The 26,755-nt window shown below is 37.0% G+C and overlaps 1 protein-coding gene across 2 annotated transcripts; it reads right to left on the reverse strand.

Annotated features, from left to right (window-relative positions):
* Positions 1-289: 289 nt before the first annotated feature.
* On the reverse strand, positions 290-26,403 carry syndig1l (synapse differentiation inducing 1-like). Of its 2 annotated transcripts, none has more exons than XM_084431605.1 (4): positions 21,386-21,626; positions 19,449-20,044; positions 7,805-7,942; positions 290-3,480 (listed from the first exon to the last, which is right to left on the reverse strand). In XM_084431605.1, the coding sequence occupies exons 2-4, from the start codon at positions 19,923-19,925 to the stop codon at positions 3,322-3,324; spliced, it is 774 nt and encodes a 257-aa protein (XP_084287731.1). In that variant the 5' UTR covers positions 19,926-20,044; positions 21,386-21,626; the 3' UTR covers positions 290-3,321. The 2 variants fall into 2 exon arrangements, with proteins under 2 accessions (XP_084287731.1, XP_084287730.1); XM_084431604.1 differs by lacking the exon at positions 21,386-21,626 and adding an exon at positions 25,789-26,403 and having other exon boundaries at positions 291-3,480.
* Between the last annotated feature and the right edge of the window lie 352 nt (positions 26,404-26,755).

Here is a 26,755-nt window from a genome sequence, read left to right on the forward strand (position 1 = left end):
CAATATTAACAAAACACTAACAGCAAAACACTGCGAGCACTGGCATAAAATGAATGTCAGAAAACGACTACTAGTCACTATGGAAATGCAAATGGAGGGGGGGGGGGAGGCACGAGGACCAGGCTGATACATAATCAAGGGAGGGCAGACACTGACACTGACACTGTTCATTTAGAAATTAATGACGCAAACACATGAGGAAAAACGTGAACGGCTTGAGACCTTGACTGAAAGTGAAATCCATTTGCATTAAAACCAATTTTAGTTTTTGCTGTATTTTTTTTTTTTTCCACTTCAAAATAGCAAAGGTTTGCTTGGTCAAGCTTCAGTGGCTGCAAAGTAGCATAGAGTGTTATTTGTAAAAACAATTCTGTTTTGCTATTTCCAGCTATGCTCTGGAGACTAGACACTTCCTCAGAAAAAGCCATTATGGGAAGCTAATTGTGAACCGTAAATGTCAGGTATGACTAATGCATGACCTGCGCTGAGAGACTGCAAGTGTCCCATGTTGGCTTTCAACGCTCTGGGGGTTGCAGTGAAAATGCATTTGCAGAAGACCGCAACAAAACCAGCAGGGTCTTGAGTGTGTGCTGTGCATCATAGGCTCTGAGAAAGCAGCAGACGTTTGTGTTTAGCCATCCAAGCATCGTTCTTCCCTGTTGTGCATTCTGCTACATACTACTTCAAGTATGTGAATGTAGGGTGGTGTGTTTGCATAAAAAAACCTATGTTCTGGTATGACTGGTATGCGAATTCATTTTTATTATCAGGCGCTTAATTGCGGAGTGAAATCTCATTTTGGTGCCATATACTAAACATTAAGGGTAATTAGTTCTTACGGCACAGATACGAACAGTGAATTAACTGTAAAATCTTCATCCATACCCTCGTTTTTCATTTGAGCTCATTCTTGTCTAATAAAAGCTTGGTGATTTCAGTGAATTCATTCTCACAAACGTTGTCTTTCCAATTACAGTGCTGGCAATGAGTAAATCTGCTAACCTTGACAAAAGCACCAAACAAATAGAAACTTATCCTCCTGGAAATTAAAAAAAAACTAATCTCTTGACTTTTATTTGAGACCATGTATTTTCAATTATTTGCGCCTGGTAACACTTTTTACACATTCATATAATTCATCAGTATAATAACAATAATTCGTAACTTCAGGCTTCTTCACAACAGAACTCCAAGTCAAACTTGTTCCTTAATGTAGCTCAGTACTTCCACAATATGTACTCACTCTTTAACATTCATAAAGCATGACCTTTACCATTGTGCTTTTTTCACAATGAACAGTTCTCCACACACCTTTAAGTCCCAGTGAATTAGTTTCTCCAGAATTCAAAAAGCATCTGCAACCTGTAGGTACCATCATGTCAGCTATTATGTTTTGGGACAGGACTCCTGAAAATCTACTTAAGAAAAAAAGTTTATTAGTATGTGCTTTAAGAATTTTCTCAAGAGCATATTAGTAAAATGACGCTTGATGTTGTCTGATTGTATCATGTTCATGAGGTTGCCTTGTCTAATGGAGGTTGAAGGTTGTCCTAACTTAAAGAAGTTGCATATGATGATTTACGATGAAAGAAGGTTTGTCCTATGAACAATCCTAAAGGATAATTCACCCAAAAATGAAAATTTACTCACCCTCAAGTTGTTCCAAACCTGTATGAATTTCTTTCTTGTGCTGAACACAAAAGAAGATATTTTGAAGAATGTTAGTAACCAAACAGTTGATGGACCCCATTGACTTCCATAGTATGAAAAAAAAAAAAAAAAAAGTCAATAGTGTCCATCAACTGTTTGGTTACCAACATTCTTCAAAATATTTTCTTTTGTGTTCAACAGAAACAAGCAGAGACGGTCTCCAAAATGTATGCAGCACTTCACTCACGATTGAGGCTGGTGGAGAGATATATATGAGGTTTTGCCGACAGTGAGGATCCACTGGAGTTACGAGGTTACTCTAGTATAAAGCTATTTGGTATATAGTTGTATTGTTTTCGGAACTGCAATTTTACAGAAGGTACGCATGAACAGAAATGTTAAAACACTGACTCCGATTTATCCCTACACCAGATTCAGGCTCCACTGTTGTTGAAATAGACCAGTCGACCTTTAACTCAACATCCCCTGTGTTCGTTCTCATGCTTGTGAGCTTACAGACATCCAATACATTATTAATCGATTCAATCTGAGGCCCTTTCACCTGAAAACAAAGCCTGCTTTTTTGTTCAAACATCCGTCTTAGGATTTGAGGAAAGTATATTGTAATTTTTTTTACCATCTGCCTTGAGTTTTGCCAATCACATGAGACATTAAGTGATGCATTTGGGGAATACGAGGACAGACCACCATATTATCCACGTGTACAGTTGTTTCATTTATATTCAGTTCAGACATCTTGGTGTTAAAGACAATCTGTTAAAGTCAAGCAAATTATTAACGATATAAAATGAACGCTTGTTTTCCATTCGTGTTTACTTGCTATCTTCGGCGTCCACATAAACCTTGCAGCCTTCGTTGAGTCAAAATGAAGATTTAGACTTTGGACAAAACAAAAGAGAAAATTTACAACACAAAGCATAGAGCCCTAAAGAAGTGGGAACTACATAGAGGTTGTGTACAAGCTGAATTTCACAGATGAATTTCAATTCTTAGAGGTGAAATGTCTTTGATAGCTATTTCTTGTCCTGTAGTTCTGTATCGTGATCAAAAGCATTTAGGTTCATGAACTCCACATTTGCTTATAACATACAAAGCTGTGTTATTTTTCCTTAATAGGGTGGACAACGTTCTATCCTTTTTAACAGCGCTCCCAGACTGCAGTGCTGGTTTAATTGGGCCACACACACATACAGGGTTTACCAGACTACGCAAGTAACGAGAGAGAAACGGACAGCAGCATGACTTCTCTTTCAGGTTCCGAACGAAGCACAGTTATAAAGGGAAAAACAAATCCAAGGGCTCTTGGTCCTTTTGATCCTTACGTGCGTCCTTTGGAATAGCTTCCCTTTGGGTTCGGTTAATTGGATTGCGTATTTGTCTGTAGTTTATATTCTTCACCTGAACTGCTCTCAGACTTAGTTAAGTTTTATCCAGTGTGGTGTGACACGAGGTGAAACTTACATGTATATATTATGACTGAGGTGAGAAAGTCCCCAGTTCTTCTGGTTCATCCTTTTCTGGTTCATCCCTTTCTCTGATTTGGGCGGACAGGCGGTCCACGGGGAGGGATGCGAATGAGACATTTAGAAAAAAGACGTTCAGAGGTGGCTGTGTAGTATCGTGGAGTTCTGTAGTCCTCTCCTGACCGTGCTAAATGTGGCCTGGTTTGGACAGATACGCGATGAGGGCCACCACCACGCCCACGTAGACCCCCGTCCCAATGGTGATGGAGAGAGCGGCCAAGAACAAGGCTCGTCTAGATGCAATGCTTGCCAATGGGAAGTCTCCCTTAGTCACAGCTTTGCTGGTCTGGAACAAAGAAAGGGAATGGTGAGAAAGATTTTACATTTATTCATTTAGCTGACGCTTTTATCCAAAGTGACTTACAATTGCTATATATGTCAGAGGTTGCACGCCTCTGGAGCAACTAGGGGTTAAGTGTCTTGCTCAGGGACACATTGGTGTCTCACAGTGGATTCGAACCCGGGTCTCTCCCACCAAAGGCATGTGTCTTATCCATTGCGCCACACCACCCCAAAGATCAAGATCAAAGGACACACTGACCTGTTTTCCATTCAAGGATAAATTGCTTTGAACTATATAGTGCTTCCTTGATGATGCTGAGGGCTCAATGGAATATTAGATGTGTTCTAACGCACATCGGCAAGACGTCTTACGCTTAGTCACGTGACATTTTAAAAATCCATTCGACCCACTTTGCAGGGCAGTGTCACAAAGAATGGTACCTTTTTAAATGAATAAAAAATTCAAAAATTCCTTTTAGGTAGAAATGTGGAAGGCCACATTTGATGTGCTGAATGCATCTAGAACAGAAAATAAAATTCTGGACACATTCAGGAGGCAGGGTGTCCGTAGATCCTTAAAAAAGTATTTAAATGTCTTCAATTCACATTTGTGAAAAAAATTCACATAAAAAACGAAGGACATAAAAAGTCACGTTTATCTGACAGGAAACAAAGAACGAATAAAGACATTTAAGGTTATGTTGTTCCATCTTTAGGTTAGTCTTTGTTGACAAAAGAAAGAATTGGCACCTTTTAATCTTTTAGTTGGTTTTGTTTTAATATTTGTCCATGAAAGTCAATTGTCAGCGTTTACACTGTGCTGTCCGTGTAAATGCACCACTTCTCGGTACACTGATTCCGATTCTGTATTTCCTTTTTAGCGTAAAGACGTTTATAGTCTAAATTGAATGATTAATGCCATGCTGAAATGCAAACTGCCACTGAAAAAATAGTCACCCTTTTAATGAATCTAAGAAAACCACTGAAGGCTAAAAAAGACCTTTATTGTTTAGCCTTAATCGCCATTCATACATTTTTCTCTATTTTTGTTTTGTTGCAAAATCATGTATCAAATCTTTAAAAAAAATTGCATTTAAATAATACTAATTTATAAATAAATCGAATTTTTTATGCATGAATTGTGAGCAGTCAGTTATAAAGTGTTATCTATATACTGTATATAATTGTAACTTGCTTTGTCCGTCCTTCGGATGAGACGTAAAACCGAGGTCCTGACTCTCTGTGGTCATTAAAAATCCCAGGATGTCCTTCGAAAAAGAGTAGGGGTGTAACCCCGGCATCCTGGCCAAATCTGCCCCTTGGCCTCTGTACATCATGGCCTCCTAATCATCCCCATACACTGATTGGCTTCATCACTGTCTCCTCTCCACCAGTAAGCTGGTGTGTGGTGGGCGTTCTGGCGCAATATGGCTGCCGTCGCATCATCCAAGTGGATGCTGCACATTGGTGGTGGTTGAGGAGATTCCCCCCTTACATATATGTAAAGCGCTTTGAGGTCTCAGAAAAAGCGCTATATAAATGTAACGAATTATTATTATTATTATTATTGGTTTTACCTTGTAAACCTTCCTAAGAAACACATTTGAGGTTTCAGTCACGATCAGTGATGCAACAGAGATACAAGCATTGCACAGGCGTTCTGTTTGTCAGCAACTAACTTCTTGCATTGTTTCTTTATTGTTATAATGGCCAGTGTCAGGAGGGATGAGCCACATGTGAAGCAGAGATCAGAAGAATACATTTTCAGCAGTTGTTCTCTCGACATTCTCTCAAACAAATAACAACACAGGTTGCTTGGAGTAAAACACCCAATCTTATACTATTACCCCCGGGGCGTTTTAAAGAAATGACATGTGACTTGAAATGGCAATGAATGGCCCTATCTAATGTTTCACTTTCCATGCAACCCCATGCTGGAAGTACGCTGTGCTGAGAGCTATTAGACTGAAAAAGGGAACATCACACTGCTTTAATTTCTTTAATAGGAAGCCCTATGGAGCCCCATGTGTAATCAATCCATTTCCTAGTTCAAATGAATAATTAAGTCCTACTATGATGCTCATTTACCAAGAACATGGCTCAAGGGCTGCGTGAATTTAACGTGGGGGAATTTTTGTAGAACGTGCATATAACTAAACCGACACAGTTATGCACAACATTCTATTTCCCCACAGCGTGGTGTCCGCTATATGTAAGCAAGCAAACATGCTTTGAACAATCGCTTTTTGTGATTGTCTCATGACCCCTCAGAATCTGGTGTCTATTTTAGTATCCTCATGAGAAAGTGGAAAGAGTTGCCAGTCACACATGGCTGTCACTGTGGGAGGTGTCTTGCTCTCTTTGTCACTGCGTCCAACCCGGTTATCCTGGGAAAACACTATTGATTTTCACTCCAACGCTTTGTGACAGTCATTAATGTGTTCCTTGGACACACCAGTGCTCGTGCACCAGCTGAGTTGCCATGTTAACATGTTTTTTTTTTCTTTAAATTTGAAGACATCATCTTATACAAACATTTCCTGTAAGGCTGGGAGATATATTAAAGGGGTCATGAATTGAGAAATTACATTTTCCTTGATCTTTTGACATTTAAGAGGTCATTGTATAAAAATATCCTGTAAGTTTCAGAGCTCAAAACATCTTCATTAGTCCAAAAACACCTTTTATTGGAACCAAGCTCAAAAAACAACTCGTTTCGGATTGTGTCACATTATTACGTAATAGTGTGATTAAAAGAAGATCCAACGCCTACTTCTACATCATTGCCTCTTTAGCCCGCCCACCGATTTGCGCATGTAATGTAGTTCATCCTTTGAAATGTAAACTAAATACATGTAATGCGCATGTAATGTAGTTCATCCTTTGTAATGTAAACTAAATATGACACAAACACAGGATTACTCCAGCAACAAAACGATAGAGATGCCTCTAAGTATTTCAAGACATTTTGGAAAACACAGGCTACGTTCATACTGTAGATTTTTTTGGATTGACAACCGCATTTACTTACAAATGTCCCGTTCAAACAGCAACTTACAGCAGCGTCTCGAATACTGTCTGTATAAACATGCAACGGGAGTCAAGCCAGTATATTAAAATGATCACATTCTCTTAAGTTACCAGTAAACCAAAGCGACAGTGACCAAAGTAATATCGAAGATGGAGACGTCCATAAAACTGAGAAGTCTTATCACTTTTGACAAGGCAATAAAAAACGGATTAATTTGAACTATGATTGTAAATTATATTGTAAAGTACTTTGATTGTAAAGTAGTACCTACAAAATGATGGATCCCCTTTCAGTCATTTTAGAGCGAAAAAAAATAATACCGCTTAAAAAAAATATTGTCATATCGCCCAGCTCTATATCCATGGGCTCTGTATGTGTCATGGCCTGTGTAGAACTAATATTGATATTGATTTTAACATACAATCCAAAGTGCTTAATTAGTTATAAGTAAGAGGTGGAAGCTGAGAGGAAGGAGTCTGAGGCAAATGGTTGGCGTCGCTTCTCATGAACATTCAACCCTATGCCGCGGGGAAGGTGAGAAAATCCATTCAGGATGTTCTCCGAGGAATATTCCCAGCCAGGAGACAGGGCAAAAACATTCGCATTTTCACTAGATCTCATTTCCATCCACACACACACACACACACACACACACACACACACACACACACACACACACACACACACACACACACACACACACACACACACACACACACACACACACACACACACACACACACACACACACACACACACACACACTGAAGTAGCATTCTGGAGAACCTTTTCTGAACAACATCACCATCATCATAATTACTCTGGGAGAATTCACTTAGCTCCTGACAAAATAATTCACTCTGCCCGTGTCTGCCACAAACTAAACTATAGATAAGAATAAAAAGCCTCATTCTGAGGTAGAAAAATTGATGTGTTCTGTGCTGGATGAGAAATTGGAGCTGAAATCATGGCACATCATCATGGTCACACCCCATCTGATCAGTGCATTCATATTTACACCATTTATATTTGAGGAGTGCCTGGTCATTTTTGCAGTCACGCAAGCAGAGCTGTTTGCGCGTATGATGGGTTTTATAATGAAGCTGTTCTGTATTATTAGAGGGAGCTGATAGAGATCACAAACACTTTTTCTCTCAGGAGAGGAGACTACAGGCTTGTTTGGAGGGCACGGATGAAAAAGTGTTGAAGAATTCATCTCTTCTTTCTTGTGTCGTAGCAGATTTTTAGCAGGCTTAATGGTTAGGCTCTGAATTTGGTTGGTGGGCTCTGCACTTACCCCCTGAGAAAAGTAGAAAGCAGCAATGCCCAGAGGCCAGAAGCAACAGAGCATGGAGAAGATAGCGAGGCCTAGGTGATCACGAGGAGGGATGACGATAAAGTTGTCCTCGCTCTCACTGTCACTGGAGCAATCTGTCTGTAGGGAGAGAGAAGACTGATTAAAATCACTGCAGTTTGTTAACAGGTGATGTATTTAAATAGAAAAAATAAATTCATGTAAATTATAATACAGAGACTAAGTAATATTGAGAAATATTAGTATCATTTTAAATAAGTATTTGAATATATTTTAAAATGTAAATTACTGCAGTCTTCAATGTCACATGATTCTTTGATGAAAAGAAGGTTCAAAAGACAGCATTTATTTGAAATATAGTTTTTGTAAGAACGTATAAGTCGTTACTGTCCATTTTAATCACTTTAATGCGTCCTTGCTGAATAAAAATATTAATTTCTGGAGAGAAGAAAAATCTTACAGGCCCCAAACCTTTGAATTGTAGTGTACATTAAAATTACGAAAAACTAAATATATAATAAGTAATAATCCATTATATATAATATATACTTATCTATTATGAACACATCTGAAACCCCACATAGTACACTGGTCCGGTTAAAAAAAAAAAAGTGGGATGGCCAAGTCAAAATGATTTTCTGTGATAATTAACATTAAGCATCTCACATACTGTTCATAGGGCTTGTAATGACAACTTTTATTGAATCTGTGCAGCATTTCTACAACAATTTGTGAATTTTCCATTGTTTGTCAGTTCTATCCTTTGATTCCAGTGATTCACTTGAGTTACTAAAAATAACTCCGCCTGTAGAGTGTGCCAAGAGGAAAGCTGTTAGGAAAATATTTCTGTACTGATTCCCGGCAATAAGCTGCAATCATCAGTGGTGAAGGATAGTTCTGTCACCGGGATTTTATCTGTGCAAATAATAGGCCTACCTCTCTATAAAATAACATGAGATGTTAGATTGGATTTCTCTGTAAGAGGGGGGTGAAGTGGCACAATTGTGCACATGGATATTGTCATGTTTCTGCTATATGGTGAAGTACATCTCTTGGCAAAAACCAAAATACAGTTTACCTTGTCGTTAATGCTACAGAAACCTGGCAAATTTCAGTCCATATAACGAATCGTCACACCTACACTCTTTCTCATTGCTTATATGTGAACACCTTGACGTTACATAAGAGGATATAAATAATTTCATTGGGTGTTTGTTAGCCATTCTGCTGTGTGCTGTGGACTAGCAGTTTAGTGCTTTAAACTGAAACACTTACAAATGAACTGCACCAGTTGATGGCATCATTTGTATGCATAGTTTTCGCACCCGATTCACTTTGCAAGGCTAGTGGCATTATTGCGTAACTGTGCAAATGCGCACACAAAATCAGTGATGACAGAAATGAGTGCTATAGGTTTTTGAGGATACGCTTTCTGCAGCATTAAATAAATGATAGTGACTATGCACAATATATTAAGACTATATCAGTTGATTTTTGGAGACTATTATTTGTTGTTTTTCATCTGTATTAATTCATATTGTGTTTATATTGGTTATATTGTTCAGGGGCGTCATGCACTATTTTTCAGGGGGCTCATCTTTATTTCCATGACAATGCGTCATGCTTGTCGCTCCAAACCACGCTGTACGACTGCTGTATTGGATATATTACATTTTTTCTGGTAATCTGATTCACAAATACGTGCAAGTAAATATATTTTGTCTGTAAATATCTTTAAAATGATCATGTTTATCTTTAACGGGCGACGGGTGCCGCTGCAATTCAGAGAATCAGAGTTGTCTGATTTATAACATGTAAATTCATCCATATCTCCCGAAAGACATCAAAGTAAGTGGCCGGTGAACTTGGAAAAGAATAGAATAAAATATAGTTAACTACACAATGTGTATCTGATATTATAAATATATATAAAACAAGTTTAGGGATTATTATTACTGCTTCCATAGACATCAGTGTGTATTTTACAAGCTATAATTATTTTTAATTTTATTTTTTTCTAGTACTATGTATGTAAATTTAACCCTCATGTTATGTTCGAATTCTAAATACTATCTTGTTGGAGTGGGTCAAATGGAGCCCATTTGGATTCAATTCCGTACAATTTTCCAGAAATCACACTATAAAAAAAAAAAAAAAAGAATCAGGTGCAAACAATCAACTTTCAATATTAATACTTTTCACACATTGCAAAGAATAAAAATCGGAATTTAGGATTCATTTTAAAAATATATAACGACTATTTTCAAGACGGCCCCTCCCCCACACATCATTTGAAAGCTTTCAGACTCTAGTTTCCATATTTGGTGACTGATTTTTTTTAAAGAAACGACAAAGCAATAGATGGATAGCAAAATATTCTCCATTTGTTATGCAGTGCCGAACTATAAAGCACGCCCTGTTGTTTTTCTGTATATCTGGGTTTCAGAGGTTAAATTCAAATAAAATATTAACATTACTGACCAAACCACTTCTGAATAGGATGTCTACTTCATAAATATTATGGAAATTATGGAAATATATGGTTTAGATTGCTCACCATATAGCCTACAGAACATTGGAAATGGGTGCTTCCTTATATTGTCACCAGAGCCTGGATGTCATCTAGATTCTAATGGAAAAGCTTGGTACTGCATACACAAAAATCTTACTGAAAGTACATTTGTTTAGATATCAACCTAAAATTTGGTACATAACTTGTTCAGATGTTTGGTTTTGATTTTCTTGTATTTTTAGAGTTGAAAATGTTTAGTAAAATATATATTTACATAAAGTATAAAAATTATATTTTTATATATTTTAAGTTTTCATAAACTTAAATTTCACTTCATAACTTTTTTTACTTCTGTAATAATCTGCAAAGTGTCCCCTTTAAAAAGACACCAAACTTAACTCTGTGCTCCAAAGTGTTCAAGATTTATAACAAATTATATTAGGAAATGTCTTTTTCAGGTCTATGCTCAAAAAGTGGGACTGGCAGTTAACAGGTTAATCAGTTTTGTTTTCACAAACTTTTAAAATAAAAAGTTGCTAAACTCAGCAAGACACTGGTGCTTCAGGACTAGAGTTGAAGAGCCCTGACATACAACAAAGAAATGTTTCTATTTTGGGTCTGTACAGTTGCCTTTGAATAGCTTCCTATATGGGTCAAATTGAACATCAAGATTGTATAAAAAGTTTGTATGCAAAATTCACAACACATCAGCCCACGAACATCACAAACGTAATAGAAAGTATGCGTGTACTTGTCAAAACAGCAAGTTGAAACTTTGTCTTTGCATGCATGTTCATGACCCTAAATGAGAAAGTCACAAAATGTCAACAAAAAATCTAAATGGGTCAAATTGACCCACAACATAACATTATGGTTAAATGTCAGAAACATAAAGTAAACATTATATGGTTGAAAACACTGACACATGACAAGTGAGCACTTCCATCTCTTACTCAGCGCCAGCCAAAGCGTGAACACATGTTCTAATCACCGGTGTGATCCTATCAAATGTAAAAAATAGTATTATTTTTTGGTCTTTTGGAATCTGTAATCAAAATCCATTTCGCTCAAAAACCTGTGGGGGCATGTGCCCCGAATCAAATCATGAGATACTTCGAGATTCCCACCCCTAGTACTGACTAAAGTAACTTTGCAACTACGTAAACTTATTTATACTAACCCGAACCCTAACCCTAACCCTAAACTAACAGCCTACTACAGATTACTCTGAGTGTTAGGTGACATGTAGTTGCAAAGATACTTATAGTTAGTAAAGTGTCTAAAGTGGACCATCGAAATAAAGTGTAACTAAAAAAATATTTTAGATGATATTGAATATTTAATTGTGCATGCCCCCTTTGTCATCATAATGAACTTAGCAGTTGAAACTATTGATTTTATTATTGTGTTTTTTATTAAAAATTTTACACAAAATAGTATGGAAGAATTTGGATATTGCCCAATTTGAGAGTACCGGTCATAATAAATAAAAATAATTATTGTTGATCTTTGCATCCCTAATAGTGACTAAATTTGATTAAGTTGCAGCACTGTTTTATCAGATTTAGGTGTTTTTGCGAATTAAACTAAATTGGGGTAGTTAGTGAATAGTGTTAGCGACTTTCTAATTAGTCACCAATAAAAAAAGTTAGTATAGCTAAAACTAATTTAGGGCAGATGGATCTGATGACTGATGAATGAATCTGTATTCCTGAAAATTGTACAGAAGTAGTGGTACATGACTGTACAACCTGGCGAATCCAATGGCAATCGCATGAATTTTCATACTTTTTTTAGGTTGTAAAGCATCTGCATACGCTTAACAAATTCGAAACGACAGCACCTGATTTTTTTTTTTCCCCAACTTGTTTAAAAATGACGTAGAAGCATCATGCAACAGAAAATGTACAAACATCTTTCAGCCAATATCCTGCATGGATTCAAATGCCTAATGCATTGAACAGTCCAAAAAATGGAATAAAAACAGATAAACCAAAAACAATCTCATCATCTCCACATTTAGCTGAAAGGCATGACATTTTTGCATTATGTTATTACTGATCTAAGCTGTATGTGAATAATCTGCCAGCAGTGTCAAATAGTTAAGCCCCAGAGCCAGAGACCCACAGCTTGGCCCCCGATAAGCCCACCTCCACCCCTGCTTCTGCTTCTCAGGTGCCTCTCCTGAAAGAGGGTATGCGGGGGGGGGGGGGCGACGGCAGATGCTGTCACTGCCTGCCTGCCAGCTTCCTGACAGGTAATGACAGATTAATGGATGGTTTTATCCTTTCAGGGTGGCAGGAGGCACAGGAAGGAAAGCGTGTAATTTATGTTACCAAAATGCCTCCCCCAGCATGAGCACGATGAGCCCTGTCCTTCTCCCTTCTCCCCTTTCGGTCTTTTCTGTTCTTATGCGATCCATCGCTCAGCTAATAGAACTTCATCTCGATTTCAAGGTGATCGATGTCAACACTTTCAAACTTATTATGTATGTCATGTGTGAGGGCTCTGGATGAGTGCCCTCCTTTGGCAGAGAGGAAATTGAATCCATATACGTTTGTGATTAGCTGCTTAATCAAATGTATCAAAATTCCAGTTACTCTATCCGACACGATTTCATCGCAACGCAACAGGAGTAAAATAGCTTCATGTCAAACTGAAATTAGCCTCAGATGGCAATGCCCACAGACCTCCCAAAGTCTGTTCGCTGAACATCTGATGCAAACAAAAATGTTTTTCAAGCACTTAAGTCCTCAATTTCAATCTGATTGTTTCGGTGTTTTTAGGGTTCCGAACGGTGCAGGAAACCTATTGTATTTTGGAAAGATTTTTCTATTATTTTATAATTATACACTATCGTTCAAATGTTTTTGAAAGAAGCCTCTTATGTTCACCAAGGCTGCATTTATTTGATAAAAAATACAATAAAAAAATATTTTGAAATATATTAACAATTATTATAACTTTTTTTATTTTAATATATGTTGTTAATGTTAAAAGTAAAAAGTCTTAAGTTTCACATGATCCTTCAGAAATCATTCTAGTATGCTGATTTAGTGATTAAGAAACATTTATAATTATTATCAATGTTAAAAGAAGAGAATATTTTTGTGGAAACTGTGATACATATTTTTTAGGATTCTTTGATTAATAGAAAATACAAAAGAACACCATATATTCCAAACAGAAATCTTTAGAAATATTATAAACAGGGCTTGGCATGAACTTTTTTGGTCACCAGCCACGGTGGCAAGTGGTTTTCCAAAGTTACTGGCCACAATTTTGACATCGATGCCATGGGGAACTACCATATAGATATTTTCAATATTATCTCAGAATTTGGCAGGAGGTGTATTAGGCTGCTGTCACTTTAAGACCTGATGCACAGATCTATATTCTTTCTCAACTTTAGTCTCAAGTTTACGTTCACTTATAACATAACTGACTGTTGACGTGCCAAGACCTGCATTTTGACATTATGTTGTGTGTGTATTTGACTGTTTAAGTGCAATAAACAGTGAAAAAGAACTCAATTCGGTACTGAGAGTCGGCTTTATGTGCGCACTTTATGTCCGCACACAATCTGTGGGAATGAGTAAAATTATGCGCAAATGAAATGAGTGAGTGAGAGGAGGCAGGTTTGTGTGTCAACTCGCTGTTTGAGAGATAAGAGCATCTATTTAACGGAAAACGATTTAACGGAAAACAATATATATCGGAAAATCAATATTTTTGACACTACATAGCACTTTTAAGATGCCCTTTTAAAAGACTACATTTAGAAAATTATTTTTATTATATATAAAATTCAACCAAATTCAGCCAAAGTGGCTAGTAGGAGGGACTGAGTTACATGCCACTGCTGAAATCCTCCCGCATTTGGCAGGTCGGCGGGAGGTAATGTCATTATAAATGTCTTTACAGTCAATTTTGATCAATTTAGTGGATCCTAGCTCAAAAGTAATAATTTCTTCTTCTTCTTCTTTTTTAAAGTGTATTTTTATAAAATTACATTCTTTCAAATTTGCCAATTATCTCCATTTTTCTAAACTCCTCGAATTTAAATAATTGTTGTTTGTGGCTATTATGCGCTGGCTAATTATTTGTTTCCAAGTCCGCTTGGGAAACAAGGAGGTAGCGGGTTTGTATAACGGTGCCTGCATTTGATGAATAAATAACTGTTGTATTTGTTGTATAGACTAGTAGCATCATAATTTAGTTTGAGGCATTTCATTTCAAATAAACTAGATAACCATGAACAAAGCAATATATTCAGTTTTGTTTTCTGAGTTCAGGCAGTCTTTCCCTCGAGACTGTCTGACTTTTCGCCGCAAGACTAAACTGAAAGTAGTGCAGGCTTTGTTTTTGTCCCTTCATGAAGCTAAACGCAACTTGTGGGGTTTTATTCCGAGATGCATTTCAACTTGGACAAACAGAGGATTTATGAATTCTTCCTTTGCCGCAGTCTCCCTCCACATCGTTCTGACTTCGAGCAGTCTGTAATGGAATTTGATGTTGAGGATGGAAAGCGAATGAGGCGATCTAAACAGCAACCAGTAAACTGATGGAGGGTGGTGGTGGGGGTCATGGAATAAAAGAGCTGTCAGGTGAAAAGCACTCCAAGGCAATTATATTCCTACAAAGGGGCAAGTAACTGCATCAGAGATGTCATTGTCCCGGCAGGTGTCATGGCGTTGCTGAAAACAGCCGCATACGTTTTTAATGGGACTGTTCAGAGATTATAAGCGGTAGTCTCATGGCAGAGAGTAGTTAAGTTGTGTCCTGCCAGGTGCTGGCAGCATTTCAGGCATGGGTCATGAGGATATAATTCATCAGGGGGTTTGATTAACGTCTAGCGCACGCCAGACAAATAAAAAACACTGACTTACTGAGCTGTTAATAAGCCCGGCTGATTTATAGACCCCAGGACCACACTTGCGTATGGCATGACTCGTGTTCAAGGACCACAATGGGATTCTTTAAAATAATCAGGATGACATGTGTGCATGATATTAGTGAAAAGAATAATAATTCTGTACCATATTATTTCCAAATTATATTTTCAAATGCATTACTTTTCTGTTTCCAGAATCAATTTTACCTGATGTTTGGTGGCAAATGCTTGTTGATAGAGGCTAAAATAATATATATTTTTAAAAAGCTCAAGGGTGTGTTAGTAATTTATGGGTACTTGGGCTCGATTTGATATTGAAGCTTGGGATAAACTCTTGTAATTGATATCTGCAACCTCCTAACAAAGATACATTAGTACAGTAATACATTTTGCGATGTTTACTCTTGCTTACCTATCCATCAGCAGTTATGATAAATTAATTTTCTGTGGAATACACAGCAAGCTCATTTATCTTCAATCTGTGTAAATAGCCTTTGATCACCTGGGAACTCGGCGTACCCTCTCGCCCACAATGTAGCAGTAATGAGATTAAGAATGGGTTAGTGTTGACAGAGTTCTGTGGGTCTTAATAATTTAAAGACTAATTAATTGCCTGGTGCCAGAGCTTTATATTTAGGCTAAAGAGCAGCACAAGAGAAACACCATTCAATGTAATGGTTGCGCTTGGCTCCGAGGAAAAACATGAATAGAACCAGTACAACCAGATTTTAATGATGATCAGATATTTTTTTTTTCAAATAGCGAAACATGTTGGTTTCAGCAAATCAAAAAATGTTGTGTCAGATGCAGCCTTTATAATCCAGCTGTGATCTTACATTTTTGATGCTTTTGGTAAATTATTTAATATATTATATGATCAAATTGTTTGATTTTTTTTGTAGAATAAAAATAACTGATAGCAGTATTTTAATTTATAATTATTATTTTAGATTTTTTTTTTAGCTGATACCCAGCTAAGTCTCAATCACAAAGTTATATTTGCATTATGTTTTTGAAATTAATTTAGCGAGGAATTTTTTGCTCCCTGAAGTGTGCTTTATTGTGTCTTTTAGGAGCTTTATATAAAGCAATGGCTGATGTTTTGGCATGGCCCTGAGAAATTCATCTTAAGACTGGCATCCGGCATGCTGGAAAGAAAGTGCAGGTGCGTCACAGCTTCAGCGGAATATGATTAGTGGTTGAAGAACTTATTCGTCTTTCTTTCTGTCATAAAGGACATATTTGTGAAGCCACATTTCAGCTGTGAGAGTTCGTTAGCAAGGGAGAAAGAGAGAAATTAAAACCCAGTGGCTTTTCTGTTTTTTTTTTTTTTTTTTTTGCAAGTAAAAGTTTTCTATGCCTAGTAAATTCAATTTAAACATCTCCACAACTGACCGAAATTTGTCCTTGTGGCACTTGGTGGTAAACAGCTCTCGGAAATTAAATGTTCTCGAATTTGAGAGAGAAACTATTTATTGGATGTTTTATAAGTTTGATCAATTGGACATATGGACATTCTCTGAAAACTTTGCCCATATATAATGCACTAACAGCTGGAAGAAAATTATTTATTTGACAGCACAGTAACACAGATGGTGTGTGATGGCAGATGTTATCAAATGGGTGGTGAAAGAAAACAAATTACATTATTGACTATAAATTTCAACGGTACAGATTTCCAGTCATCAAGACTGGACTCCAGCTTTTAGGCCATCTACAGTTGATCATATTGAAAACATATACTAAATTGGAATAAAAAGGCCCAATGATGGAAATAAATCCACAGATACACATACCTTTTAATGGTACAAATAATTATAAACTCACTAGGGATGCACAATATATTGGTGTAATATTAGTTATCGGTTGAGTTTTTTTCCCAATTATTGGTATGGCCGTTTTTATTGGAAATTGCATTGTTCATGCTCATTTTCCCTATTTTTATATTTAGATTGCTGTCATCTAATGCTCACTTAAAGTTAAGAACACTGTTAAATGTATTCTTTAGCATATCTAATATAAATATCCATTATTATAATATTATTTATCATACTGTTATTTTCATACTGTACATTATAATGTTGTGATGCCTAAATTCACTTGTTTAATTTGAGTTTTAGTGTCATTTATCAGTTCATCCTTTAAATTTAAATAAATATTGGCCAGTATCAGACAGACAGAAGTTTAATATTGGAGTATCTGTATTTCTATTATATGTGAGTGACATTTTTCATCACAGCATTCCATTGGTCTCAGCATGTGGCTTAGTATGCAATTAAAGCCAATATAAAAACCAATATTAAAATTCTGCCCAACACTGATAAGCTGACAATTATTTTCATGTTATGGCCAATATTACATATTCAAAACACATTGTGCGAAAATGTATGAAATGTATGTGTATAATATCTAAAAAATGGATATTCATTTTCAGATTTCTAAAAGATTACATTTAGATAAAGATTTCTATACCATTTAAGTTCAGCTTATCAAAAACCAACAGGGATGAGCATGACAATCTCCATCAACATAATCATTGTCATCATCTTTTCATTTAAAGGAGGCTCATTGAGGATTGTTAAGTTATTATCCACTGATGAGAATCTCTTAAAATCTCAATTAAGACATTTAGGCACTTTGCCATTAAAGGCGATCCAACAATTTCTTTTTTAATCCTTTCTGGATAATTTATCCTTTGCACATTCTTTCTAACAGACAATTTAATCTGAGGAGGAACTAAATTGGCTTTAAAGCCATCAAATACTACTTTCATGATATCTTGTGACTTCCAAACAAAAACACTAGGACCATTAGTGGCTCTTTTCTACTAGAGGATGTTGGCTAACCAAGATCTGCCGTCAATCCCCCTTCAAACGAGAAGCTCTGATAGATGTGTGCACTCTCCAAGAGTGGGAAGGCACAGTTCACACTTTTCGGTTACACACAAAATATATTTCACAACACTCAGAATAAAGAACAAGAATGGGAACAACAGGGGTGTCTCTAGAGGCAAGCTCCCGCGTTCACTTTATCATTGCCACAGAGGAAGAACAGAGGGATCTTAAAGCTATAGAATACAAATGAGAAACACAAGTCTCAATGTCACAGGGATGTTACTAATGCACTGTAGAAAATATCTCTCAAAGGATGCTCATGAATATCCTATTATCAGATATAAAGACTGTGTGAACCGGATGAATCATTAGCCATTCACATGAATCGTTCTGATTTCACACATGCTCACTGTAATGACTTTTACTTGACATAACTCAGGCCCAGATTGTTTATTTACATTCACGTCTGTGCTTTTTGAGGGAATATCTGTATAATTTTGCAGAGAATTTACTGGCATCAGTCGATACTTTATATTTAACTGTGCATGCTCATTTATTGTATTTTGTTTTATAAACTTTAATAGAGATCCATTTTTCATTCTGTATTGTTGCTATGTCTATACTTGTAGCATTTAAAAACAATGGATTTTTGTTTTTAATATTGTATTTTTTTTATTTATTTAGTCATTCAGTTTTGTTCTGTTCACATTATATGCAGATATAGTTGCTTACATTTTTGGGAGTTAATTAATTTGTAGGTTTTCTAATGTACTGTAAGCCACAGAACATATCATGAAGACAGATCACACCATATGGGCCGCAGAGGTCCAGAGCCCCACACGCAAAGAATGTCTTTAATATCATCAGACAACCGCAGTGAGTACCGGTGCTGCCCAGCATGGAGCTACATCCATTGTGAGACGCTGAAAGGCTCAGAATCCTGGACATGACCAGAATACGTATTCCTCTCACTGAGCTTCGAGGGTGACGGACCCCCATCCAGCACCATTACATCCTATCAGCAGCACTGATCATTGCCCAGCCCCTCTCATTAGCCCTTGCCTATCTGCTGAGAAATTGAAGTGGTAGTTGTCACACATGATCCAGTAGAGCCAGCAGATGTTGCTGGAGCATAAAGTGATGTTTTACAGCAATTTCAACCTCCAAATAGAAAATTAAACCTTTGGAGGACAGCTTTTTGAAATGTGAAGCCTTTCCAAAAAGGGTCTTATATTGTAGTGTAGGCTATAACTAGAAACTGGTGTTCCCTTGAGCTGCGATGCTTTAAGGCCACCTGTCAATGGACCTGATGAATTAATCCAGCCATGAAAAACCACATGAGTTCGGCTCAGCGTCTTCAAAGAAACTTTTAAAATGCAAACTTACCTCATATTCAACATATTCCTCTTCCTCCACCTCATAAGACACAGTCTGGATTTTCACCTCGTTTTCGTCCAGCAGTTTAGCCTGCGGGTCCTCCGTACTGGGGGTCTCCACCGCTACGTCCTTGTCTTTCTTCTCCATGAAGGTGGTCTCGCAGCACTCGTTTTTGTAATCCTTGCCCTTGCTGCCTACGTCGTCCTTGTAAAGGATGAAGTTAGGCTTGTAAAAGGCCTCCACCGCCAGGTGAAGCGAGGTGGCGTCCAATAGCTGGGCTTTAGCCTTGCCGTTTCCTCCTGTGACCGCAACCCCACCTCCGCCGCCACCTCCTCCTCCACCTCCTCCACCAGTCACAAAGTAGTTTATAATGTTCTCCTGATACTGGTTGCTGTGGAAGTCGCCACCATAACCATAGTCGGCCATAACCATATGCTTGCTGTTTTTATCTAGAAGAGGGTTCTGAAGCTCACTTAGGCTCTCCATTGTTGAAGAGCAGAGCGCCGGGACTCTGTGTTTAACAGCCGGATGGAGAATGAAGGGAAGGAGAGATGACCTTGCCTGGACAGATGTGACAGGTGCTAATGTGTTCAATAGGCCGTGAGCTGTAGGAGGAGTGAGAGGAGAGAGAAGTGAGGGAGAGAGAGGAAAAGACATGGACTATTGAGCACATGCAGAGGAAAAGTTTAATAAGACCAAACTGCCATGATGGACAGGTGCTTGCCAATGGAAAGGCATCCATGCAGATAACACAATGATGTCCGTGGCACCAAGAGTGGCTTAAGCTACAGTTGATCTGTGAAGACTCTAATTGGGGGCTATGTCTTTAAAATTATAGGTTGAAGAGTTTTGCAACTAATTTGTGAGTGACTGTACATTGTCAGTCTGAGAGAGAGCTTTTTTCTCTCTGATGACTAAAAAGTCATCATGTCCCATTCCTCTCCACCTAACTGATAAAATGTGCTTATCAGACAGATTTTAATTAACTTTATTCTGCTGCCCCATGACACTCACTGATAACCCTGCCGAATGGGCATGCCTGATAGTTCATATGCCCATGAAGGTAAAGTAGACATCTTTGTTACAAAAGCAAAACATGCCCAATGACCCATCCTAAATGCCTAACTGGCCATCCAGAATTGAATTGAAGGGGAAATAGGGTAGTTAGCCTTACATAGGCAGACCTTTGACTAAATGGCATTCTGGTCCACCACACTGTAGTTTTTCTTTTCTTTTGTCATTATCTTTTCTTTTATGTCATTTTGTGTCTGAAAATATTTATTTCACAATAATAGACTGGCATGAAAAAGTAATAATGGGACGGTGGTTGTACAGAAAACCAAATTTTATTATATTATATTATATATTCAAATGCAATTAAATGGACTTTGAATTATGCATGATTGCTTCCACATTTAGCCTGTTATATGACAGGACAAAGCAATATTACAATCTACCAGTACTTTCACACTAAAATACGTTCCTGAAACTACTAAAAAATGATTTTTGTGGAAATATGTAGGCAGTCAGTGTACAGAGTCAATTATCTATAAATCAATTATTAATAGTATTACCACAAAACAGAAATGTTTTTAAATTTTTTATTATTAGTTTCTTTAGTGGACGTTTGTGTCATGACATGCAACGTGCAAGCTGTGCTGGATTCTAGCTTCCGATGACTTTTATGATAAGGCAGTGTTTTCACCATCTGTTCCTTATTACTAAACACATTTGTGCTTAAATAGATTGATTTAATCAATAAATTATTAGTGACAATTAATCAGTCGTCAATTAATCATAAATATCTTTACTGCAAACCCAAGTGTTTGACCGAAATCTTGTTTAAACTGTATCTTTCAAGTTTTGATGTCACTAATCATTGATTAGTTTTTCCTCAAAAGTGCTCATTGCATCATGACTTGGAATAATAACTGATTAAAACATACTTGCGTGTCCTTACTCCGGGAAGCTGTGTAAAGTCAGCCAGTCGGATTAGCCCTTGCCAGATCTAGCAACTGCTTTCCAATTTTGTGTGCAGTGTGCATCAGATGATCAGTGGGTGGTCTGTAGGTGTGCTGTCTGAGCCTGAGACTAATATGTATCAGTTTCTTTAATGTGCGACTGATGTGAAGTGAAATAGTCTAGCAGGTTATTGATGCTCTTTAACTGAGCGCATCAATTGTACTCGGATCTAAATCCTGTCAAAACTCTCTTTTGATTGGAGAAAATGACATGTGGCCACAGTGGTGGGTGTGCCCTCTCCTACCGTCTCCTCATTAATCTGTGATTAAAATAGCAACACAATCAGATAGAAAGCAGATTATTTCAGAGCTTTTGATTTGGTTGTGCCGATGCCTCCGGGGATCGTCAAATGCAGGATCATGCGTCAAGGAATGCTGACTTCATGCTTGACAGATTGTTTGAGCTCCCCCAATTCTCAATACACATTTCAACACAGTCAGCATCTACTGAGCACATTCTCCCAGTGCAATAATACTACACTATCAGAGCTAACTAATGAAAAGATGCTGTCGAGATCAAATTATGAATTAGGGAATAGATTGATAATTAGTTATTCTAGGAGCCTTCCCAGTTTGAATGTCAATCTCTCTCTCTCTCTCCCTCGCTGCATTGATTCCAGGACAGTTTCGACCTGCATCTTCAACAACGTGTCTGCTGCAGATCCATTCCTCACATTAGCTTCCTCTCCTATCATCATTTCTCAACCCGCCTATTTAAAACAAGGGTCTATTTGTGATGAAAGAGACTAGTGGGTAGCGGATGAAGAGTGTGTGCATTAGTGGCTTATGTAAGGCTGGTCCTAACTATAGCAATTAAGTTGTATAATGTCAAAAAGAACAACAAAAAAACAGCTACGGCTTTTATTTATTTTTAAGTATATACAGTATTTGTTCATATTATTTCATTTTGAATTATATTAAATAAGCTTTAAATAAAATATATTTAAAAATCAATTAAATTATGTTTTTATTATTTATGGTGTCATTTAACATTTATCATTAATTAGTGTGTTTTTTCGTAATTAAAATGAGGCCATGCTAAAATTGCCTAAACTCCAAGTGCCAGTAGGATGTCACAGCAGACCTAATTTCCATTTCTGCTACTCTATGCTTGTAGACTGCACCACCCTGGCAATTGAAAACAGAAAAGAAAAAATCCCCCAGGTTCTAACTGCCTTTGGGATCTTGGAAATGTGAAATTTCACATGGCCTTAAAGCCTTTCTTGTCAAAAAGAGACAGGCCTTGGCCTGTGAAACATGCAAGCATATGCTGTTGTTTGTAGCTGAGAGGTCAGAAACTGTGTTTACAGATATAGTTTTAGAATTGGTTTTATAGGACTCTTTCATTGGTGGAAAATCATTGTGGAATTTAAATTTTCATTCCATTCCTGTGCATGTGTTGGTTTTCTCTGTCACTCCCGGTGGGTTCAGAGAAACGTCCACTCGGAAGATGAGTAAGGTGAGGGAGTTTTTGAAAGCCTACACAAAACTTCATTTTCTCCTGTCATGTCAACTAGTATATAATAGTAAAGCTTGCTTATAGGCTTGTTATACTATTGTTTGGGAGGGGCAATATGATATGAAATTTTATATCGGAGTAACTTGAAACTTACTTGACACTTGAACAGTTGCTATATCAACATCCTAACGAAGAGAATATGCTAAAATAATGTAGTTGTCAATACACTTCAAGCTTTTCTTGTGATTTTTCCACCCGTCATGTGTACAGATAGTTTTCATACACGAGAATACACGGACAGCAAGTGGTTGCCATGGTAACGAACAACAATACCTTACCTTATAATAGGCTATTAGGTTTGAACTTATTGGTCTCGATTCAGTTGATTTGAATAAATATATCTATAATAACTAATGTTGCTTAGGTGAACGCTTAAGTTGAATATACAATGATCATAATACAAAGCAAGCAAGCAGACTAGTCAGTTGCAAAATTTCCATTCAAACATTTATGAAATTAGTCGTTACGCACATCCCTAGTTAAGAGTGTTCACTTTGCTGAATTTAACATTGAATTGAAAGGGCTGCTTGTAATGCAACTGAACTGACACAGCAATAAACTATTACACTTTGCAAAGCAAAGATGAAATAATAATAACAGATTCTGTTTTTAATGGTACTGTAGATGACATTTAGCGTTTCAGTTTAGTTTATCTTTACATAATTTGACAATATTATTGTAGACGATGTCATAGTTATGTATATTCATTTGAGAGAGCTATCAGAGATATAATTTGTCAGAATTGCTATGTTGAAACAATTAAACAGTAGAATTGCTCATGATTCATTTCATCATTTAGGCAGAAGCAATTCAGCTTAGGATAAAAAGTGTCTTCTAAATGACAAATAACTGTCTGCTGAGTCAGAGAGTCCATCAAATCATACATTCACAATAAACTTAAGCTTTTACACCTGTGCATTTCTCTTCTATCTTCTTTTTTAGATCATTGAATGTGTTTTATGTGGAACCTTATCACAAGAAGTTGGAAATATTAATATTAAAGCCCCTTCCAGAAGAAATTCAAACTGGAAACATCGTTTTAAAATGGTGATCACAGCAAACACTGTTTAGCTATTCATTATGACTATGGTGTGTACAGTTGTGCATTTACATCTGTAGAAACACCTGTTAAGTGTTCAAATATCCTTTGTCAATGTCAGGTCTAAATAAGTCTAAATATACTGTAGGCAGAGATAAACTATGATTATTATTATTATTATTTTATTTTTTATGTAAGGCTGTTTACCTTCTAAGAACAAGCAAAACTGAAATGACTGTGGTTAAATAAAATATGCATCAGACCAACATACAGAAACACAGACCTTTTATCCATATAGGCAAGCATATAATTGGTAAATAAATACACAATAAAGCAGATTTCTTAGCTCTCCCTTATTTAACATGATTATAAAAGTCGCTGATGAGGAGGGTCACAACACCATTTTCCTTAGTTATTAGTATGAATTATCTTTCATGCAAGACCAATATAACTAATGCATATGGGTGCAGTGACCCAGACTGACAGTGATTTTAGAACAAATGAAGAACCATTTCATAGACTTTTTGTGTTATACTTGAATCGATCTGTCCATTGCAGCAGAATTATTTCAAAGCAGCTTTAAATTAGTACATTTTCAGTCCTTAACAATTTGGGAATAACAGTTCTCCTCCATTTCAATAACAGCAAGGCAACCAAACCAGAGAGAGGTGCAACATGCTTCCATTCCTCATTGATTATAGCACCTTTCTCCTTGTGCTAAGGTGCAATCAAATCCCCCTGCCGGTGTCTTAGTCAATTAAGCCTTATGAGTCTCGGCCCTTCTGAATTCTAATAGGATAGAGGCTGAAAACACTTTAGCGGTGTTAATGTGTTGGGTAAAATGGATAATGGAAACTTTTGCTACTCATGTATGCACTTTAATCTCCCTGTGCACAATGCTGGTACAAGAGAGGGACTGAAGAACGAAGTAATGTGGACTTGTAATACAAAGAGGCTATTTGTACTCTAGTATTCATTTGATTTGCATATTTAATTATCTGTTGATGTTGTTCACTCATAGTCAATCTGGTTGTGACTCATGCACCCTTGTGGATGAAGGGTAAATCGGTGTGAATTTACAGATCAACAAAAAGAGAATGAGAGCTGAATATATATATATATATATATATATATATATATATATATATATATATACAGTATATATATATATATATATATATATATATATAATATATATATATTCAGCTCTTATTTTCTTTATAAACTACACAGTCCAGTAGTTTACAAGCATACAGATGTATTATGCAATCAGAGCAGTGTATATATATATATATATATATATATATATATATATAATATACTGCTTTGATTGCATAATACATCTGTATGCTTGTAAACTGTACTGGACAGTGTAGTGTATACATGCACAGATCAGGTACTATACACTAAGTAACGTGCGTAAAACAAATTTGTCATATCCATGATATGTCAATATCGATAGTTAGCCCCATTATTGCAACATTATGTATGGCGTATCAGTACAGTGTACTTTTCACATAAGGGCTCAGACAAAAGCATAAAATGTACTTTTGTGTTTAAAGGTTTTCAAACTGTAATGCACTCTGGCCAAATGCTGGCTTATAATTTAGACATTTGTAGGCTACAGTATAACTCATAGTATCAATCAACCTAGATATTTAGTGTAGCCTACAAATCAGAATATCTGTTTATACCAGGATTCAGTTTATATGTAAGCACCTATATTTATGACAAATTTCAGCCTCATATTCGGAAATGACCATGTCTTACCTTGCGACTCAGTAATCCAGGTGTCCGGCTCATTCGATTTGATTCAGTGACAATTTGGCATTCGACTGGCTTTCCACAGAAATGTCAAACGGTTTGAATCCTTGTCTCCATTCCAGAAGCCCGTGATGCGCCGGTAAACTCGGCGAACAACAATACCTCTGATTTCTAAGGATGAACACGAGCAACGAAACAATGAACCTGCTTAAACGTGAGTCATTTTTCGAGCAACAGATATCCAACTTGACTAATGCAGAAGATATCTGATAAAAGCCGGTGAAATGACTGACAGTAACACAGTACCGCTTTAAAACAGTCTTACTGTACACCGCACCTCATAGTAGTACGAGTCCGCGCGCATCTTTCAGTTAAATCATGAGCTGTTCAGGACCGCGCGAACTTTCTTGTCTGAATCTCCGCGCGCAGCTTTTAAAACACAATATCTGCTACAAAAATATTTCGCTGTCCCTTTGATTTTACTGTATGAATTTATAAAGTCACCTTAGATTATTGCTGTGTGAAGCTGTAAATTCCAGTTCAATAGAAGACAATATGTTTCGTTCTGAGAGAACAAGGTAAGAATGCTGTCAGTGACAGAGTGAACGGACTTTCCGTTGTGCGTCTCTCCAAAAAGGACACGAAATATGTACCATTAGTCTTGTGTGCGTCGGTGCGTTTCCGTCGACTCTCCTCTAGCAAAATAAAAACATAATACGGCAGGTTTGCGTGGGACGAGGATCTTAGAGCTCTAAAGCGTATTGATTTCACATCTTGTGAGGGAATCTCTGCTGGGGATATTGACGATAAAATTTACAGCAAAGTATTTATCTATCTATTTATGTAGCCTATTTATTTCACTAGTTGGAGTGTGTATGGAACAAAAAGGGACATGATTGGGTCATTCTGTGAAAAAGCAGCCTTCTGTCCCTCATGAACATGTGTAAACAACGACTTCAACAATGAGAAGCCT

Source organism: Rutilus rutilus (genome assembly GCF_951802725.1).
Source record: "Rutilus rutilus genome assembly, chromosome: 15".
Classification (NCBI taxonomy): Eukaryota; Metazoa; Chordata; class Actinopteri; order Cypriniformes; family Leuciscidae; genus Rutilus; species Rutilus rutilus.

What these genes read in the sequence shown, in the direction of transcription:
- syndig1l (XM_084431605.1), bottom strand. Translation starts at nt 19,925, where the DNA reads ATGGAGAGCCTAAGTGAGCTTCAGAACCCTCTTCTAGATAAAAACAGC. An exon ending in AGGAATATGTTGAATATGAG is followed by an intron (nt 7,943 to 19,448) that starts GTAAGTTTGCAT and finishes CTCTCCCTACAG; the next exon opens with ACAGATTGCTCCAGTGACAG. An exon ending in CTTTCTACTTTTCTCAGGGG is followed by an intron (nt 3,481 to 7,804) that starts GTAAGTGCAGAG and finishes TCTTTGTTCCAG; the next exon opens with ACCAGCAAAGCTGTGACTAA.